Here is a 22,049-nt window from a genome sequence, read left to right as displayed (position 1 = left end):
TTTTAAAAAATAAAAAAAAAAAAAAAAAATAAATTTAAAAAAAAAAAAAAAAAAAAAAAAAAAAAGATTAGTCCACAGTTTCTTATCTTCCTGCTGTTATTAGAATATTAGTCATTAAAGTAGCTCAGTTCTCATTGGAGCCACTCCTGGTTCAAAGCCCAAACACCAATCACCTCAAAGTTTTTTTTGAAGTCTTTCTGTGCTGATTAAGAAATAAAGTGGAAACATTAGATTTTTGACACTGGACTGTGACCATGTCCCCAAAAAAGCCAATGAATTTTCCAACTTAAAGAATGGTTTTTAATTGTAATTTAGTTAGAAGTTTTAGTTTAAACAAAAACTGTTTATTTTACTGCGCTTTGCTCACAGTCACATTTGTTGTATATAAATTTTCCTTCCATTTGATTTATTCTCAAACTTTTAAGCTGTACTTATTGTGCAGAAACTCACTAGAAACTACAGCAATACTTCTTCTGGCCTCTTAACTTTTTGTCATCGTTTGAATTCAAGAAAGGTGATTTTGATGCCCAGCATGTGTGTTAAGGTCTGAGTTACTTTAAATGTGGCAAACACGACCACTGAGGGAACTTTTGTTAAATTTAGTAGAGATGCACCAATCCAAAGAAGAAAATCATTCTTTGATTTCCTCTGATCAGTACAGTAAGTAATAAAAACTAAATATTTTTTAATCTCTTTTTAAATTTAATCAAATTTTGGAAAGCCCACCATGTTTAAGCCACAAAGACAAAAGTGTGTACCGTAATTTCTTCTTTTCCGAGTCACAGAGATGATCCTGTCATTACTTCATTTTCTGTTGCCTTTAAAAACAGCACTCATTTCATGTTTTCATATTTTCTTCATGGCAGTGCTTGAAATAAGAAAAAAAAAGGAATTGTGAAATTAGTCTTTGAAGAAAACTGGAAATCACTCTCGTTAAAGTAGCAAAGCCTGATTGGAGCATCTCTGATATTTATAGATGATTTTTCAGAGATTTCAGTTCAGAAATAATGAACATAACTATGTGGGGCTCTAAAAAGTGCAGCGACTGTTCAGTTCATCGGTTTGATTGCAGCGCCCCAAATCGTAACACAGACATTATGTTTATCTCCTGCTCTCTGATGACCGTTCTAGATGAGTGCATCTCTAGTAGGATCAGCCACAATGATGATAATACATCCACAAAACCTCCATATTCTGGAGTGCGTCACTGCTGTCATTGTTATTTTCCCATAAGAAACTCCCAACCCTTTTAGAGGATCTCTTTGCTGCTTCCAACAGTGTTGGATTCTGCAAGAATCAACTCTTTGTTTAATTCTTAATAGAGCCACTCAATTGAAAACAAAATGCACATAGAAGTAAAAGCATTTTGCATGGTTAACTTCTTAATTTAGACTGAGTCAGAATTGCACAGTTACACAGTTAGTCGCTTTTTGATCCAAACTCAGTTCTATGGTGCCCTGCAGAAGTATTCACAACCCTACGACATTGTATGTTACTGGACCTTTATGCCATAGAGCAACACAAAAGTACTGAATTCCACACACCACCATGCTGACCGTTTCACATTGTGGAGAATTATCCGTTCTCCATGCCGAGTTCTTCATGTATGAAGAAGAGTCAGTGAGTTGAATTCATGAATTCCATTTATTAATAACAAAATACAGATGGTCCATTTCTCATGCTACCTTTAGGAGCTAGCAGGACAAAACAAGCAACACTTGGTAAGTTCCTCTGTTAGCCTCTGTCTAAGCTGCGCCCTAAAGAGGGCGTTCCCTAGTGTGTCATATCCGTTAACTCTAGCTTTCATTTGCATTTCCTAACATGTCATTTCCTGTGGGTTTAGCTTTGCAACTAGCTAAAAGAGACAGAAGGAAAACATAATTATTTATTCTCAACATGTAGACCTAATGTTTAACCTGAGTCTCATCTGACCCTCTTCTAAGTTTGCTGTGTCTCTAGAAGTCTAGCGCCAAATGGAACTTCTTCCCACAATGGTTTTCTTCCCGCCTCTCTTACAAAAGCAGCAAATTTCTACCGTTAAAATGTCCCATCAACAGATTCTCCCGCCTGGATCAGAGCTGCCGAGTACGTCGTGACATCATCTAAGACAATGGTCTCCTTATCCAGTCCGTCAGTAAACGGGACCATTTCAGTTATGTTGTCATAGGTTGGCATACTCTTCCCATTTTTGAGTAATGGACTGAACAGTGTTAGAGTCCCGAGTCCTTGGAGTATATTCCTGTTATAACCCAGACCTCTGAGGCGGTCACACAAGACTTTTATTCATACTGAGGCTAAACTGCACAGCAGTGGATGCAGTGTGCTGATTATTTGATTTACGTGTTTCAGGATAAAAGGGAATAATTTTGCACTTTCTAGAGTTTTACATGTTTTTTTTTGTTTTTTTTGATAATATATATTTCTTGAATGAAGACTAAAACCCCTATATTGCCTTTTTAATCAATAAAGGCTCAACTAGTGCTAAAAACTAGTCAAACTTTTGTCGTTACTTTTTCATCACCACTAACGCTCAAACAAATAGCTGTACATAAAGCAGTTTCCTCCTGGAACATGCTGCCTTCTGTAATTACATTAATTGCTGATCATGTAAATTTTACAAAGAACCTAAAACAATAAAATCTATAATCGATAATGAAATAGTATTGCATTGACAGACTGGGTGGATCTGTACTTGTAAAGATTGAAATTGTTTTGACTTTATTTTTGGATTGTTTGCATGTCCTTTTGTAATGTTTGTAAAATGTTACATTTCTTAAAGTGGTTGATGTGAATTTTGTGTTTTGATTTTGTGTCTTCAGGTATTTGATGTTTTTTTTTTTTTGTAATGTTTGTTAAAGTATGATTTTACTGTAGTGTTTGTGGCATGAACCCAAGAAAAAATAATCTTTAAATTTCCGCATTTTGCCCATGCCTTTAATAATATGTATTCTGTAATGCTCCATGTATAGTAGATGAAAAACATGACTGTAATTGAAAATCTTCCTTTTTTCCTGTCAGAAATCAGTTCTGATTCATTTTGCAGTGGAATATAATGTGCAGGTATGGTTTATGAAAGGCCTGAGTAGCTCTGAGTCTAGTGGTACTTCAAACCATCTCCCCTGGTGCTAAAGTGCTAGATGGCTCTGCTTTAAGTTTTGAAAAGAACATTGCTGACTGAGTAGCATTAGTAAAGTGGAAAAGTTGGCATTATTGTGAAAATGTCAGAAGTCATTTTGTTTCTCGCAGAAATGCAAAGCACTCCGACATCTGAAACGAAGAAGGTTGATTGTAAAGTGTAATGAGACTGAAAAAATAAATAAATACAAATTATGACGGCACTAGAAGGCTGTGCGGGAATGTTGAGCTGAGGTAGCTAAAGTAATATTTATGGAAAAGACGCAATGTCATTTTAAAACACAACCTGAAGCTTTGAGGTTGCCTAAAAACAGAGGAAGGGATCAGTCATGTCTTATGTCATCTTGTTATGAATATACAATATCGTCTGGATGTAATATTACACCTTTATTCAGGGCAAAATTTTAAAAATCTGAGAATTTACAAAGAGATTTTGTAAATTGTTGAGTCAAAAAAATATTGTTTGATCTGATTACTGGACTGGAAATAGTAAGGCGTTAAATTACTCGTTACTGAAACAAACGGGTCAAATTAGACCCTAATCGTTACTTCACTCATTACTAACGTCACTGCTTGCTACATAAAAATCCTGTAAATTTCAAGCATGGAAAATGTAACAAGGCAGAAAACACAAAAGGAACATAAAAAGAACCCTAATAATAAAGGGGGATAAAGTATTGATCTTGACCATTTTAAAATGGCTTACAGAGGTTTATTTGCCTGAAAGATGTTTTTTTTCTCCATCTTTAACAGAGAAAACTGAGATGCTTAAATAGTGCAGCACCTCTTACATTTAGAAAACAACATGCATGTTTTGAAGCATTTATAACACTGTAGCTCCTTCAGAGCAATAAATAGCTGCTTAGTATATAAAAAGAATACCTAATCAAGTGATTACGGTTGAATATGTTCTTAGTAAATACGTTCATCATTACAAATATAGCACAAAAAAAAAAAAGAAAAAGAAAATTGTACAAAAAATAAAAAAGCCGGATGCACGGATGTGATTTTTGCACATCGTCTTTGGTACAGCAGACGAATTCAATCCGCTGCGAGAATTGCCTTTTCATATTTGTCAATACAAAACGAATCCGATCCGGTCCGGCGTGGGAGTCGGCGTGCGCCGTCCCACATTTGGCAGTTACATAACAGCGAGCTGTTTCCTGGGCTGACGGCAAAAAAAAAAAAAAAAAAGAAAAATCACACTAAATTAAGCTGTGGTTCGTATGGGAGCTGAAATCCCCTCACAGCTTGCTTCTCCTTTTTTTAGGATTTGTGATTAAAAGAATTAAGCAAGAATTTCATCCTTGAAAATTACCTTCCCACCTCTGAGTTCTCTTGGGGAACGGGAGGAAAAGCAACCTCCACATGTTGAAAAGCCGACTGGACTCGTACCAAAATGCTTCCCCCAAAGAAAGAGAGAAAGAAAGAAGGAAAAAATACGCTTTTTCTTTTTTTTTTTACCCACACCTTCACTTTCACTGGCTTGTTTGATCATAATAAAGCAGGCAGCATTTATAACTCCTTTTATGCTGATGCAGTGGAGACAACGGGGGAACAGTAAGAGGCGAATTACAACACGTGGAAAAAGCTGCCTGAGCTGACTCGGCATGTACATCAGGGTCGCCTGGTGAGAGGCGGTCCCTTAATGTTCATTAACTTAGGAGAGAGCGCCTCAACGCTATAGAACGAGTCCATTTCGAGGCATCATGTAAACTGCAGGCAGAATGAGCGCAGCAATCATTAGCGGAGTCCTCCAGGAACAGGGATGGGCTTTATGGATGGGAGGTCGAATTAAAGTTTATGGCAGGAATAAATATGATTGCTTGCAGGAGGAAGCTTATGTTAAGAGCCTCTTGGAAACAAAGACAACAGCCGACAGAAAATGTCAGATAAGATGCTCTTTATGCGTACAGGCAGAAAAATGAGAGAAAATCAAACTAAGAATTATTTGTCCTTAATGGTACAAAGTTATGTCAAGCAGTGTAAATTTTCAAATGGTGTAGTCATTGAGAGTCTTATTTCAGTACTAAAGGTAGCATTAGAGTGTGCACTTGCCTTTCTACTTCTGAAATGTAAAGCATTTTTAGCCAACTGGGACAGAGTTTAGGATTCCTAAAGCTCAGCTTTACCTAAAGGGGCAGTATTAGGCATTTTCCAGCCACTTGGTGACATTTTATAGTACAAGTAACTTTGTCACCGTTAGCTGTTATAAAAATGCTATATATCAAATATAACTTAAAAGAAATGTAACTTTGTAATTTATCCATCTCATCTGTTATCGTACACATTTATCCCTTATGGGTCACCAGGGGTGCTGGTGTCCATCTCCAGCTGTCAACGGGTGAGAGGCAGGGTCACCCTGGACAGGTCGCAGGGCAACACAAAGACAGACAGGACAAACAACCATGCACACACACGCACGCACGCACGCACACACGCAGACACCTAAGGAGAATTGAGAGAGCTCAACAAACCTGGCAGTCGTTTTTTGGGACTGTGGGAGGAAGCTGGAGTACCCAGAGAGAACCCACCATGCACAGGGAGAACATGCAAACTCCATGCAGAAAGATCCCAGGCCGGGAATCGAACAGTGCTACCAACTGCACCACTGTTCATTTAGCGCCTTGAAACTGGGCCTCTGTCTCTTTCTGAAACTCCACATTCAGGAAATCATCACAACTTGGCTCCTCTATTAACCCTTTAACAATGTTTTTAACTCCATTGCACTGACAAGTAGTTTGTATGATGAGCTCAGCTGATGCACAGTTCCACCAGGTGTTTGCTAATTGTTGCTGGCTAGTCTGAGGAAGTAGCGTGGGAAAAGCGTGCACTGTGAGGTGGAATTAAAGCAACGCTATGTATGTTTTTGATGAGGGAACAACATTGTAACTTGATGTAAAGATCAAAAATGTTGACTTTATATACCACCACTCCCATAACAACACATATCTGCAAATAAATCCACTGTGATGAATGTAAAGCACAGCAGATTATTTAAAAAGAATCTCATGGCAGTTCAAAAGACACAAATCTGCTCTTTTCCGAGTCGTCCTGCTTGAGGATATTGCCGCAAAGGTGAAGCGATTCACAAACCCCACCTCTCAACGCCTCCATTGGCATCTTGGCCTTATTCTGACATTTAGAAAAACGCTGTATTAAGCTACTGGTAAACTCCGAAGGACTCAGGTTGTTTTCTGAACTATCGATAGGTGAGATTTAAAAGGAGAGAAGCTTCCAAATACTCGGTTAAAGTGCTCTCAACAAGTGCACTCTGCAGCCTTGGCCTTTCTACGGGAGCAACGGACCTGTGCACGTCTCCACAGCAAGAACACAAAACACCAAGCTATTAGCAGTCTAGCGCTGAATGTCTGAAATAAAATAAAACCCAAAGAAAAAAAAAATAAAAAGATGTACTGTGAAAACAAAATCCACAGCAGCAACTCCAGGTCACGCCAGCACTCTACACCCATTTAGGGACAGATGGCGCAGCCGCCAAACTCCTTGGGATGCCTCTCATGAAACTTTGAATGCACTAAATTAGTAAACACTCCCCCATTTTCTCTATTTTTTTCCTTGCTATTTTGTTTCCGACACAATCTCCAAATAGACAAGGGAAAAAAAAAAAAAAAAGAAAACCATGAAAGGTTGCGGGCTGCATCCGAATCCTTTTAGGGTTTAACTAAAAGCCCTGGCGGTCTGTGGCCTGATGCATCAGAGATGGAAGTGGTTTGAAAAAACAACACACACAAAAAAAGAAACAACACCGAGTGATGACAGAGACGATGGAGAGATAAAGTTTGCTTTCTAAAAGCTTCATTCTTTTTGTGTGGAGGGCGACGGCAGAGGAAGGCAGAGCGGGCGGCGCTTCCCGGTGGCCCCGTTGCCGCTGTCTGGCAGCGCCCATCTGTCGCACGCGTTCAGGAGAATGAATTACAGCCAATTAGGATGACAGCGCTGCAGCAACTGAGCAAAAGGGTAAACACCGTCAGTGGAGCATCGGCACAAGTTGGAGGAGCCGCATCGGCGGCGAGCGAGAGAGTTCGCCCTCTACTTTTTTTTTCTTTTTTTTTTAATTTCCGTTTGTTTTAAAGACGGAGATTTAAAGCAAAGAAGGGAATCGTTAAATAGCCGAGGTGGTTTTGGTTGAAACTGTGAAATTAAGTTATAACCTTGGTGCAAAGTCCAAACGCTTAGTATATTTTAAAACTAACATCAGAGTAGCATGACTATTAGGCATGGACTAAGACAAAAACATTTAAAAGAATTAACAGAATAGTCAGAAAATGACGTCAATAAAGTTGAAATAATGAGAATAAACATGTAGAAAGAAAATAAATTCATAAGATTAAGAGAAAAAAAGTCAAAGTGAATTAAGTCAAAACAAAGTATAATATGAGAAAGTCATAATATTACAAGAATAAAGTCAAAATAATCCAAGAATTATGTTGCAATATGTGAACAAAGTCATAATATTACAAGAAGAAAAGTTGAATACGAGAAAAATGTCATAATTACATGAAAAGAAATAATACAGGAATAAAGTTGAAAACAAATTAAGTCAAAATATTAGAATGAAGTCATAAGACGAGGATAAAGATAAAAAACAATAAAGCCATAAAAATATGAAAGCAAATTTGAAGTGACATAAAGTCTAGTATTAAAGTCACAATATTATGACAAATAGTCTTAATATTTACTCTTGTAATATTACATATTGCAATATGAATTAGGTTAGGTACAGTAACTAGGACAGCACTGTTTCACCTGTGGAAGGATGTAATTCTATAAACCCATAAAAACTTTATATTAAAAATAAAACCCCATAAGTTCCAGCTGATCTCAGTAACATTTGAAATGTCAAGAGTATTTTTCAGACTCCTCAAGCAACAATTACTGTCACAGTCGACTCACAAAAACATTTTGGAAATCCATCATCAGTGGTCTATACCACCATTTAAAGTTTTTGAGAATTCAAAGGAAATTTCTTCATGTGGATTATATAAAAGTTTGTCACTCATATGAAAAAAAAAAAAGAAAAAAAAGCCCGACATGATTCTACTGTGAAAAATCCCTGCTGAGGATAAGAAACACTTCTGGGGGAAAAAAAAAAAAAAAAAAAAAAAAAAAAAAACACTAACCCACGCCTCTGTCGAAAATAAAAGCTAAAACTTTACAAACTCCAATATCTCTTGAATAAAAGTGCATAAATAAGGAGCGAAAAATCCTAATTAAAAACAAGAAGATCACAAGTTCAGAAGTTCAGTTTTAATGCGTTTGAAAGAGTTTATGGTTTATTTCTTTTCTTCTTCAGCCATGATAGTTGAAAAGCTGAAGTTTGATGAAACGTAGAGTTCTTCTCTCACTCTTTTAGTTTAGGTATTTTGTGGAGATTTTGACTGAAAGTTGGTTCTTTTTTCCCCCGGCAGCTTGTTTGACATTTGCTCAGACATATGGCAGGACAGGGGCCTCTCTGCGGACGGACACGTCTCACAGCTTAGCGGCGGAGCTCGCCCCGGCCACTGGAGGCCGAGCGAGGCAGTGATGCGGGGAAATGCTGCGGCGTGCGCATGTGTGGCTGTAGACCTGTAAATGTGTGTGTGTGTGTGTTGGCTGATTATCCCCAAGCCTGGTTAAGGTAATGTAGCGGAGAAGAGGGTAAGTCGGCCTGACACACACATCTAGATCACAGAGCCTGGCAGACTGCTGCAGGGTAGAGGTTGTGTGTGGATACGATGTGTGTGCAGCAGAGAGCTACAGGGCATGTCTGAGATTTACCCACCTGTCTGTCTGCATGTCTGCAATGCAACATCGGAACAGAGCATCAAAATTGTTAGAAATGATTATTCAAATGTCCAGAAAAAAACTTTTTTTTTTTAACCCTGCCTTCGACAACAGTTTGAGGACGTCGTCTGTCTGCTTTCCGTCGCAATAATAACGAAATGGCTGCTGCTAAATCTGATTAAATGGGAAGAGCGTGTACGCACGCTGCCTCCTGTGTGTGGCGCGCTGCCAAGGTTTTTGAACTCCACTTTATCTGACCTTGACCGAGGCGGGGGAGGCAGTGCAGGAAAAGCAGAAACAGAAACTGGAAACAAAACCCAAGCAACAAACAGAAGGACTTATAAGAGGCAGAAAATCCTGTTTTGGTAACCAACAGTTACAGGAAACAGCATTTCTGAGAAGTCACATGACTTTCTGTTTGTCAACTCGGGCTATAAACACGGTGACTCATGAGATGCAGAGTCAGGCGGGCTTTGGAGAAATCGTTTTCTGAATTGGTTTGCATCAAGAGTTCTTCGAAACAGACATCTGCCTCCAGCGACTGCATATATTTTTGTACATTAGGGGAAGTTTTTCCCTCATTCTTATCAGCAGCATTTACCTTTCCATATTTAAAAGCGAATGCTGACGACCTAAGAAGGGCCACAGAAAAAGAGCCAGAGGCAGGAGTTTGCTTTTAATAGTAAAAAACAAACACGAATGAGTTGATGGGCCAGTTCACACTAGTGGAGCACTGACTGCAGTCATCAATTACTGATCTTTAAAAAGCCTGACCTGCCAATTCCAATTCCGATTTTTTTTGTCTGTTGTGATATAGTTATCAGGATAAAAGTTTATGACTATAAGAATTATGACTTTTGATGAAAACAAACCTGATGTCTGCAAACCCAAAAACACCAACACTATGGTTGTATTGTAGGGTCTAAAAGAGCATGAGACATGTTGTGGTGGTTGCACCAATCGATTGGAACAGATTTCGTCAGTTCTGGGTACATGATGCTTCCATGTGAAAGCGATCTAATGCACCGATCTTATCTAAGGTGGCGAAGTTCTGAAAATAAGCCGCAGACTCCCTTTCCTCTGCTGCAAGAGAGGAACTGATTGATTTATAAAAACAAAATCAAAACCGGCATATCAGGCTTTTCAAATATTGGTGATCGGCCAGAAAACTGCCATAAGTCCACTTCCTACGTCGAAGTCTGATGATTTTTTTCATATCAGTACATGTATCATCATCAATAAATGCCACAAAATGTCTGATCAAATGTGGCTATATTAGCCCTTTATAGATAAAGTAACATCATCAATATGTATATAAATGATGTCAATTGTTAAATGATGTCAAAATTATTTCCTAGTAAACAGTCTAAATAATGAACTAGAGTTTAAAAGTATTTGTTAGGATGGAGAAAAAAATATTTTTAGCATGGAAGGAAAAAAACGTACATCAGGTCTTTTCACGACGCGATTCATTAGGTAAACGAAGCAAACGGAGACAGTTTTCCGGTTTAGGAACCATCATTCTTTCCTCCCCGTTCCCATCATCTGTCACTTCCCCCTGACGTGCCTGTTTGTTTGTGTGCTCGGTGTACACTGTATTTCCAGTCAAAATGCCATGTTAAAAAGCAGCCAAAAATAGCAGCTGCATCATCTGCTGCTCATGTAAACACTCAGCAGCTCATGGAGATGAGCCGCATGCAGGAGAAGCAGAGCGCAGCTCGATGTGCAGGGACCACTCAAAGCCCACTGGGGCCGGTAGAATTAGCTCAGGGTTGTCTTCATATGCATTATTCAGAAGAAGCACGATGATAAAAATCACTATAATTTAAGCTTCTTTTTTTCCACTTCAAAAAAGTACCTTCGTCGTGTTATTTAATTTCCCGTTGGGATCAATAAAGTATTTTTGAATTTGAATGGAATAGAAGATGAGCACTGTTGATGCCAGATATTTAAATTTGGTAAATAAAGATTTATTTTGTTGTCTGAAGCCAAATCAGAGCAAACTTTTCTCGTCTTACCTCTGTTAGAATCACCAAAATGTATTCCATTTGATAAATGTCAGAAAATGTAACAATAAATAATTGTTTTAGAAATTCTTTTGTAACTTTACTCAAATTCAAAAGCTTACATATGTTTGGTCAGGATCTGGGATAACTGTCTTTAAAACTGTTCATTTTGAAAAAATAAAAATAAAACAAAATCTCGCCAAGTTTTCTGTATGTTCAATGTGACGAGATGTCCAACCTCAATTTTAAGATCCCATACTTTAAAAAAAAAAAACACTTTTTTTTACTGCAGTTAGTTTCCAAAGCTTCATGCTGTTACAGTCAATAAGGAAATTTTAGCAGACGCCCAGAAAAATGCTCTGACTAGTGATTAGTCAGTGAAAAATTAGTAATGTTTAATGAACGCAACATACCAAACACTACACAGTCTTTAGTACAGAAGGTGTGACTGTGAGAAAAAGTTATTTGTTATATTCAGTAGCACTGTGGTGTTTAAGTAAAGGAAGCTTCTAGAAATCCAAACTCAGTCTGCCACAACATGGAGCGATTAATTAGTGACCACTAGCTGAAGTCCAGCTGAACATGTTACATGTGACTTTTTGTAAACTTCACACTGAAAGCATGACTTCAATTGTTTTAGGAACATAAACTTAGTAATGCTAAACATGTGAAGCGCGTTTTTCCTTAGCGGCTGTAAAGAACATTTAAAATGCAAACTTTGGGATAGTGAGCTTTTTGTTTTGAATTATTACCATAGTTCTGTATAATTGTAATGAATTAAGTTAAACAGCTTTACTGTCAAACATGACAATAAAACAGCTTTATTCTATCAAACCTAAACTTCAACTTTCATTATTTTCAAATCAGAATAAAGAAAGTAAAAATAAGATTTGATACAGTAAGCTCCAAAATTCTGAGGCATGCCAAAAAATTAGGCTGTTTTTGAGAAATTACTTTTGTTTTTGATGTTACATAAACATTAAATTGTCAAGGTAATTCCATTTCTTTTGCCCTTAAAGAGTAGAAACGATGCATCTGAAATTAATTTGCTTAAAGCTACAGCAGCCGACTGCTGATCCTATTAAAACATAACAGGTCCCATCAGCAAAATTGGAAAAACAATTCCACTTCACTCATAAATGAAACCAACTAAACAATGTTACAGATTTGTTTTTGTAAAAATATGTATAAATGTATATAAAAAAAAGAAAAACATGCTTTAATAGAAATAACAGCTTTAATAGCTACTGTGGCTTTTTGCAGATCAAAGACAAACTGAAATCCACAAAAATCTGAATGTCAACATCAAATCAGTGATCGGAAATCTGCCACGAAATTTTGATGATCAGCATTTTGCTCAAAGTCCAGCTTTTATTGTTTTAGCAAATAAGGGATGAAGAGACAGAGCCTCGGGATACAGTGTGACAAATATTAGCCACACTTCCAGCAACAGGGTGAGGTAATTTTCCAAGAGACTATTAAGGAAAAAAAAAAATGATGGGGAGAACAATGCTAATTACTGACATGTCTTCTTCTAAAGAAGCATTATTGATTCCCTGCTGACAAAAATCTGTGAAAAAAGGCACTTCAAAGCCCACTGGTGTGAATCATCATTTGAAAGATGAGTCTGATGCTTTGACTGTGAGGCGTTTTAGCCAGGAGGCGAGGCGACACAATATCGATTAGCAGAGCAGCTTATCTGCAGTCTGAGTAGATGCGCTCATTTAGCTTAAAGTATCATTCATCAAACCACAAGGGATCTGCAAAAAGCAAAGCAGGTGGAAATGCAGGGCAACAGTGGAGGACCAGAAAATAAACCCAATTCCCCTCACATCCACTCACACACCTTTATATACAGCCACATAAAAAAAAGAAGGGAGAAGGGAAGAAAAGAGAGAGAGAGAGAGAGAGAGAGAGAGAGAGAGAGAGACAGAGAGAGAGAAACACTTTTTTTCTTTTTTTTATTGGAGGGCCAGAAACGGTCGGTGATCAAACTCCAACAACCAAAATAGCCACGGTGATTTAGTGGAGCGAAAATCCATTATGGCTCCATCCAAAGGTAATGACTTTTTCAGGCCTCCCAGCTGATTCTCCAGAACAAGAGTGGAAGGAGAAAACACACACAGTGGACAAATCAGGCCTTTGTTCAGAGCGGTGTGGGGTCCTGAAAGGGACTTTTTAGGTCATTCGCTCCCCTCAATCTTTTCTCAGTGGCAGCAGAAGACTGCAGCATCTCTTAAAGCCAAAAGTCCCGGTCTGGTGTCAAAATGGCAACAGGAAGGAACAGTATGAACCGCAGAGCTAATACTATTCATTTGCAACCTGTTTACCAAAATATTGCACTTTAAAGGTGAACAATATGGGAGCAATGTTGTATAGAGGTACTGGATTTTTATCTCTCTCTTTTTTTTTTTTTACACTAAAGAGAGAATGCACAAATATTAAATATTCATGCAAAAAGAAGAAAAAAAGTGGCTTGTTCTTCCGGCTTAGATGACTCATGCTTCAAGGTGCTGCTTCTCCCTGCATCATTACGGTCACTTAGAAAACTATTCATTACCTTGAACAAGGCAGCAAAGTCCCAACTACCTTAGAGAAACAGATTCATCAGGAAACCAAAAATGATTCGCTAATGTCTTTCCACTGAGGATGCTCAGATACCCTTTGATAAAAGGGGTGGTTCTCTTAAAGGGGCGGTATTATGTAAACTCAATGTTTTCTTTTTTTTTTTTTTTTTAGCTATGCACCATGTTATAATGTCATTCTCTCATCAAAAATATACCTAGGTAGTTGCTTTCGTCCTTTCATACATGTTTGAGAAAGCCTTTAATCTCCCATGGCAACCATTCAGCAGGGCAAAACACCTGGTTGGACCTAGCTCCGCCTCCTCAAGTTTCTGAGCTTCCGCATTACAGTAAAAAGGTTAAAGAGATAAAAGATGAGCCATGTTGCAATGACTTCCTGAAGGTGGAGTTTAGAAAGAGCCCAAGTTCTAAGTGTTAAATTATCCATCCATCCATTTTCTTTACACCCTTGTCCCTTAGTGGGGTCGGGAGGGTTGCTGGTGCCTCTCCAGCTAACATTCCAGGCGAGAGGCGGGGTCACCCTGGACAGGTTGCCAGTCTGTCACAGGGCAACACAGAGACACACAACCATGCGTGCACACACTCACATAGGGACAATTTTGAGAGACCAATTAACCTGATGGTCATGTTTTTGGACTGTGGGAGGAAACCGGAGTACCTGGAGAAAACCCACCATGCACAGGGAGAACATGCAAACTCCATGCAGAAAGACCCCAGACTGGGAATTGAACCCAGAACCTTCTTGTTGCAAGGCAACAGCTCTACCAACTGCGCCACTGTGCAGCCAGTGTTAAATTAGGAAGTCAAAATTCATCAGCTTCCTAAAATAACATCCAGTCATTTATTTTTTGCCAAAAGTAATAATGAATAAAAATAATAACACCCCTTTCTTTCTAAATGATGTTTGGCAAAAGAAGAAATTAATTGGGCCATTCTTTGAGGAAGGTGACAATTTGATATTTAAAGCATTTTTGTAACAACTAAAGGTAACAGTTATTTTGTTGTGCTATAAAATGGCACCATGTACCTAGAAAATACATAATACTGCCCCTTTAACATATCTTATAAAGCAGTGCTGGATGAGCAGTGGTTCAAGAAAAAGGCTTACACTGCCATTTAAAGAAAAAAATCCTACAGTACTCAGAGGTTCCCAGATAAAGTCTGGACCTGTCCATGAGGCAATGCTGTGTTCAGAGGACTGATGCAGCCCCGTTGCAAAGTGCTGCTGGCCGTTGCTCTGAGAATTCCCACATGCTAGGAGGGCTACTGCAGATGTGAAGCAGTACATCACCTTCGATTTAGATAGCAAGTATAACAAAATAAATAAATAAGTAAAGCTGCGCAGTAACACAAATTCCTGACAGTCTGAGTTTTACAGCCAGGTTCATATTGATTCTCTGAAGCAGCGTAGACTAGATGCTGAACTAAATCACACACACACATGCGCGCGCATACACACAGCGACTCACAGCCGTGGGTGGATGTAAATAAACTCCTCTGCTGTGCAAAATCTAGTTACATGAACTGAATAAAGGTACTTGAATAAAAGAGAAATGACAAAGTTAGGGTGCAGCAGGCGCATCATTAGCAAGCAGATCTCATTTACGGAAACGCCAAGACTCAGCGCCTTCAACCAGCTGCTCAAGTCGTGTGTGTGTGTGTGTGTGTGTGTGTGTGTGTGTGTGTGTGTGTGTGTGTGTGTGTGTGTGTGTGTGTGTGTGTGTGTGTGCGTGCGTACGTGCGTGATCGCTTCCTTGTCACTGTTCCTTGCTGATGTATACGTCTTCTTCCTGCTTCTGATTTGGGGTTCATTTTGTTTTAAATAATGCAAAGTATTCACACACCTTGAGCTTTTTGCGGTTTTCTTGTGTTTCAGCTGCAAACTTCAATGTTTTTTTATTGGGTGTTTGTGCAGTAGACTAACACAACACAGTGAATAATGCTTAAGATCAAAAATGATCCCAGTATTGTTTAAAAATAAATATCTGAAAAGTGTGACTTGCATTAGTATTCAGCCCCGTCTGGTCAATAATGTGTGAAATTAACTGGAGGTTCAGATACTTTCAGGTGTTCATCTCAGAGGATGAGATTTTTCCTTATCATTCTTTGCAAGATAGCTCAAGCTCTGTTAGACTGGATGGAGAGAATTGGGTAACATCAGTCTGCAAGCCTCTCTCATTTAGAGTTATATCTGGACTTTGACTAGGCCATTCTAACATAAAAATGCTTTTATCTAAATCATTCTATTGTAACTGGCTATATATTTACGGTGAAGGTGAAGTCTAAAATTTTTTGCTTCTTCTGTTCGTCACCTTTCATTTAGCGTTGAACAGCTTCACATCTCGTCAGGTTAATACATTCACCACCATGACAGTGGTGCATTTAAGGCCGTATTTACCTTTAGTTTTCTGACACAAACTCTGCAGAGAAACAGTTTTTACCCTTCAGCGACATTCACCATGTTGAATGTCACTACCTGGTCAATTTAACGTAGTCTGTTCCAAGGGGTAAATGCAGTGTAAGTAATTAATTTAATTTTCTTGCCTTTTTTTCCGTCAACAGTCTCACACCTGAGCTGTGGATCGCTAAAGTTTATAACGGAGAAAACAAGTTTTGTTAACTGAAATAATTAAAAACGGTAATTAATGGGGAAAAGTATGACTAACTGGAACTATATTGTACAATTATAAAACTAAGTGAAACATACTGAAAGTACAGATGTGATATCCTTCATTTTCATGTTTTCGAATCTATTTAGACTTTAACTCAACCGTGGCTAAATTACGACACTCCATATTCCTCCAGGTGGAAGTTATGCTAGCCGCAAAATGGCAGCAGCAAAGGTTTGGAGAAAACACCAGAGTCAGTTGGTTGTTCAACAATAACTGAATATATTTTTTTGAAAATGTATCTTCTGTAGAATATTCATTACCCAATCGATGTATAAATAATCACAACACTTTGACCTTTTTGAATTCTGCACCTAAAAATTAACTAAAGTATGACAAAACTAAACTGCAATAACTAATAAAAACTGAATTGAAGTTAAACAATATTTAACTTAATAAAAAACACTCTAAAGACTAATGAAAACTATCTGAAATAGTAATGCAGTTGTTTTTTTTATGTTTTTAATTAGCATTATTAGATAGCTAGATGGAAGGCCATGTCTTGGTAAGTTTGTAGACTGATATTCTTTTCATTTTTAGATAATAAACTAAACTCTCCTCTATGTTAAAAGGTTGGGATGGTATTTAATAACCTTACCCTGCTTCAAATTTAGACAGTTTGCAGCATCAGATTGTATCTATGAGTATCAGAGTTCAATGCATTAGAATCAGATTTGTATTTTTAAAAAAAGTTTTGCAAAGCATTTAAAAGTTCAAAGTATTAGGGCTTTTGCTCCATGTTTGCTAACACAGCTAAAAAACTTAATGTGACACAACAAACAGTGTGTGAAACCTCATTAAGGCTTGTCCTTGATTAGAGCCGGCTTTAGGCCTCTGCATTAATTGCCACCCTTCAAAATATTACAGCAGAGATGTTTACCGAGGTAAATAATCTTTAATCCTCTAAAATAGGTAATTAACAGGTGGCAGTCGCTCGTCTGGTTCGGCGCCGTACTTTATGCATTTAATGAAGAAGAGGGGATGTTTGAGGGTCAGACTGCCGTGTTAATATTCATCCGCATTTTTGTTTGAAGGAGCAAGAAGACGACAGAAACTACGACGTACTTAAAACGACAAGCGAACAAGAGAGTTGGTTACATTAAAGCAAATTTACAGCGACATACAAACGGAGCTGCTCGTCAAATCAAACGCAGCCACTTGCTGTCGACTCTTCTTCTCAGTCTGATGAGAAACGAACCAACAGGAACTGAACTCCCATCTCGCCTCTGCCCCTGATTCACTCCTAGATCAGACCAACAACAGCCATTTCCGTCTGTCAAAACACCAACAGCCAAGAGATAAGCAACATCTGGAGCCGGCCTGAAGCGGAAACTCAACGTGATCGACAGAGCAAAGTACACCCAGCGTTTACGGAAGCATCAGAAGCGGAGAAGAGCCGAGTAAATCAGCTGCTGACCGGAATCAAATGATCCTGTGTGCTTGATGGAAATTCAACAGCAGCAAAAAAACATCATTTTTAGGTCAGTGAATGTGCTATACAGAAGTGCCATCAAGTCGTAGCAATAATACTAACACTCTTTAGTTGCAAATACTGTGACCAAGTTAAAAATAAAGGTTAGCAATTTTAGTATTTTTCCCTTTTATAAATTTGAAGAAAGGATAGAGATGTAAGAAGCTTTTTTTATACCAGTTGCAAGAGATCAAGTCCGAGAGAGAGTTGTGACTACAGCACAAATTCTGTTTTAACCTTTTAAGTTTTTAATCTCCGTCATGAGTTTTGAAAACCATTTCAAAGGTCTCCTGTATGGGAAAAGCTGTTTAAGAAATAATAAGTACCTAACTGCTAATACAGGATGACATTAGCAATTAGAAAGGACAGTTCTCTCTCGCTGTAATTTATTTTAATGTTAAAGCTGCAGTACATAACGTTTACAAAAATATGTTTTTTCCATATTTGTTAAAACTGTCACCATATTGTGACTGAATGTTATGAGACAGATTATCTGTGAAAAGATTGAGCTCGTCCACCTCCTCCCTGAGCCGTTACTGCCATCTGAAGAAATGCTCCGCTCCCGGTCAAAAACAACCAATCAGAGTCGGGAGGAGGGTCTTAGAGCTGTCAAGCATCCTCATGTACTCACTGCTCAATGTGGTGATGGTGGAGAAACAACTCACCATTTCAGCAAAACTGTTTATCCACTGTGGTTGGTGAACATGCTAACTAGCTTTAGCATTTGTGGCAGGTTACGTTGTGGTGAACCAGCTCAAGTGTAGAAGAGGAAGGGAGTGAAGTGGGTGTGAGAACGAGAGTGATCGACAGCACAAAGACCCCGCTGCTGGTTCTGATTGGTTGATTCTGACTGAGTATTTCTGCAGTTAGTACTTGGAGCTCGATTTTTTTTCTCTACAGATTTCTTGTTCTGTCATGATGGTAATTTTAACAAATATGTAAAAAAAACATTTTCCATAAGAGATACATACTGCAGTTTTTAAATGATTTTTTTGAGCCATAATGGCAGAAAGTCTATAAAAACAATCCAAATACTTCCCTTATGCATTCTTTTAACACAGTTGGAGGGGACGTCTGTAACAGTTTTACAAAAACCAGAGGCATAAAACTCTGATCAGTGCATCTCTACTTAGAAGCTGTGTTAATGTAAGACAAGAATCATAAAATGAAAGAACTGAGCTTTGCATGTCCTCTCCAGAAAAATTTAGTTATGTCACTTTGTGTACAAGCCAAAAAAAAGAGAAAAAAAAGCAAGAAAAATCTACCTAATACACTTCCTTGCTACTGCAGGAAAACATCATTTTTTCCCAAATGACTCCATGCAGGGAATATAGCTGAAATGAAGTATCGGCTTATTTAACCTGCACTAAAACGTGGGACTGCTTCAGTCGTCACTCGTGAACGATTTTCAGCTCAGCAAGGCCTGGGAAGATTTACAAGCGGAATTGATTCCACATCGAGACGCATCAGCCAGAAAGGCAAAGCAACAGGAGCAGCTTTTTGGGCTTCTCTCCCTCGTCCAGCTAGCTGCGCAGACTCACCTTTCATACCGAATTTGGAGCGTCGGCCGTACTTATTGATGAGAACAAAAAGGACGAGGAGGAGGACGCAAGCGAAGCCCGCCAGTCCCACGGCGATGGTAACCTAGGAGGGATGAGACGAGAGCAATCAGGGAAATGGGTCTAATCAAATCAGGGTGAAATAAGGTGATTTCTGCTTTGATTAACATTGCACCAGGTAAACAGTCTTTATGTTCAGAATCAAACCTGGTGGGCAGAATGGGGTTCAGATTGAACACTGCTTTCATCTCCTGAACAAGTTCTGGATGGTTTGATTTAATTGCGATTCCTACAACTTGTTATTCTGTGTTTCACTGCGACTGCCTTTGTATGAAAGGTTGCAGCTTTTTATAATATACATTTCTCTCTTTCACATTTAATTGAAGTCTCTCTTGTTTAATGTCATAGCTGTAATCTGAAAAGCATGTTTGAAAATGATATTAAAATATATCTATTTATAGAATAGAAATGAAACATTTGTAAAAGTAGGGAAAGCCAAACGGTGCAGAGCATAATTTTTTTCTTTTTGTTCACTCATAGTTACAGCTTAGTGGCTCAGATGACAGAGCTAAGCTATTTTTTGAATGCGTTTTCCTGTTTCTTGTTTTGTTTTGTAGGAAAAACTGCAGTGAAAATAGTAGCTGCTCATACAAATTTCAGCCATTTTTGCTTCTTGACAAACAAGCGTTTCAGATCTTTAGATAAAGTTTCATTTCAGACATTAAACTTTGGTAGTCAGAGTGAATTTACTTAGGTTATGAATTCGCTTAGCAAGAGAAACCAAGATGCAAATACATAAGTCCCTCCTGTTAAAACATGAATTAGAGCAAAAAAAAAAAAAACATCAAATGTGCCAAAACGATTCTGAAAAAGAAGTCAAAGCAAATATTCCTCCACAGTAATATAAAAAAACCTATAATCAGTTATCTCAAACACTTGATGGCAGATGTTGCTGCCAAATGTGGCACAATCAGTAGTTAATTATTTTCTCCTTACAAAGTTAAATAATCATTTGAAAAGTGTTTTTTGTATTTAATTTGGTTCTCTTTGTTAGATGATACAATTTATTTGATGATCTAAAAGTTGTGTGAAAAAAGCCAAGAAGAAATCTGGATTGTACATTTCTCATCGTGTTTTGCCGAAGCCTTTCAAAATGGTGATTTGATGTTTTTCAGACTGATGAATGTCAATGACTTTGTTTCCCGTGTCTTTTTCAATTTCTGTAGACTTAGTTATGTGCAGCACTTTGAGATTTATTTAGGAACTTGCAATTTGAACTTCTACATTATTTATTAGATTTCATTGATTGTAGTTTGAGCTTCATACAAGATCAGTGCAACAATGTAGTGCTAATCGGAATAACTTTCATTTTCTACTAATTATTCATTTATAGCTGGTTTGGTACCACTGGTATGATACGGTATATGGCATCACCATGGTATTTAAATAACATTGGACACTCATTGCCTCATATTTTGTGTGTTAATCTTTGGTCCACATCACCATGGTAATCATCTGGAGCAAGAGATGTGATGGTGGGAAAACTTTGAGGAAATGTTTTGATTTAATATTGAATTTGGCTTATAAAGCTTTTTGTCATTGAAAGACCTTTTATGTATCGTCCTGTCTCAACAGCAGAACCAAAATAACAAAGCTATTTTCCCATCATGCTGTTTTCATAGATCACAACCTTTGCGTGGAGAGTGACGTACGCCTGTTTCAGGAGCGAACCCCAGAACTTTTAGATATTTTCTGTTTTGTTTTATAATAATACTTTCTAATGTTACAAAGAGAAAACAAATTTTCTGTTTTTTGATTTCAGTACGACATCTTGTTATTACGTTTCCCCCACCTGCATTATATATAAACTCCTTCCTTGACTAGACTCTGAAAACAGCTTTTTTTGTTTTTGTTTTTTTTGTTTTTTTTGAACGCCTGTCATTTTTCCCCTCTATAATTTTACTAAAAGGCTTCAAAAATAACTGTCTGTGTTAACAGGAGCGGCAGCAGTGACACATTACACTTCAGTGTTGTAAATGGTACCGCGGCAATTTTTCTCAGCAGGGAAGTGGTCATAGCAGGAGAAACATGTTTAATTAATAACTCCACAGTGGCTCACTTCCATCAGGTATGAGAGGATGGCATGCCAATGACCAGTATGCAGCCTGCCCATGAAAGTAGAACTGTCACAGAAGACTGACAGCAGCCATTATGAATGTTATTAATTACACCTGTGCAGTTCCTGCTCTCATATGTCAAAATGTCTGCCATTTATAAGTCTATTAAGAGCCCATTAAAGGTTAGCTCTATCTACCGGGGCACATTGGAAAGAGAAAAATATGAGAAAATATAGGAAATATGGAGCTGTTTAATAATGCATTACGCTGTGGCAGATTTATGTGCTGTACACAGACATTTTTGGGTCTTGATGAACAAACTGATGGTTGTTCACGGAGGAAGATTAAACACCCAGGAGACACGTGTGTGCGCTGAAACAATGAAATTAATTGCGATTAATCGACAGTTTCAATAATTGGGAGCTAATTTAGTAATCGATTAATTATTAAATATACGAGTAGGGAGACTCAAAAAAGGTAATTTGCTAAAAGAAAAATGCACTCAGAGGAGTAACTAAGCCAAGACTGAACAAAAAATAATTAAGTTTTGGATTCAATAAATAAATTCTTCTTTGTAAATATCCAAAAAGTGATTATTATTTTACCATTGTGCTAAGCAGATCAGTCCTAAACTGCACTGATGTTAAGTCAAGCAGAAAGAGCTGAGCTTTTTACATGTTGATGTTAGAAGTATTATTTTTAGCTGTAGATGTATCCTTTACT

The 22,049-nt window shown here is 37.9% G+C and overlaps 1 protein-coding gene across 3 annotated transcripts in view; it reads right to left on the bottom strand.

The window, feature by feature from the left end:
- LOC106955642 (NT-3 growth factor receptor-like) overlaps positions 1 to 22,049 on the bottom strand; it is a 279,074-nt gene that overhangs the window by 60,930 nt on the left and 196,095 nt on the right. For 2 of the 3 annotated variants that reach the window (XM_015045928.1, XM_015045930.1), the window contains one exon: positions 19,192 to 19,294. In XM_015045928.1, the coding sequence (XP_014901414.1) occupies positions 19,192 to 19,294 (103 nt within the window). The remainder of the gene's footprint in view (positions 1 to 19,191; positions 19,295 to 22,049) is intronic. The other variant, XM_015045929.1, reaches the window with a different exon arrangement.

This window comes from Poecilia latipinna, unplaced genomic scaffold (genome assembly GCF_001443285.1).
Source record: "Poecilia latipinna isolate Pla-1442-1.1 unplaced genomic scaffold, P_latipinna-1.0 Scaffold755, whole genome shotgun sequence".
Classification (NCBI taxonomy): domain Eukaryota; kingdom Metazoa; phylum Chordata; class Actinopteri; order Cyprinodontiformes; family Poeciliidae; genus Poecilia; species Poecilia latipinna.
This window is presented reverse-complemented; position numbering and strand designations above follow the sequence as displayed.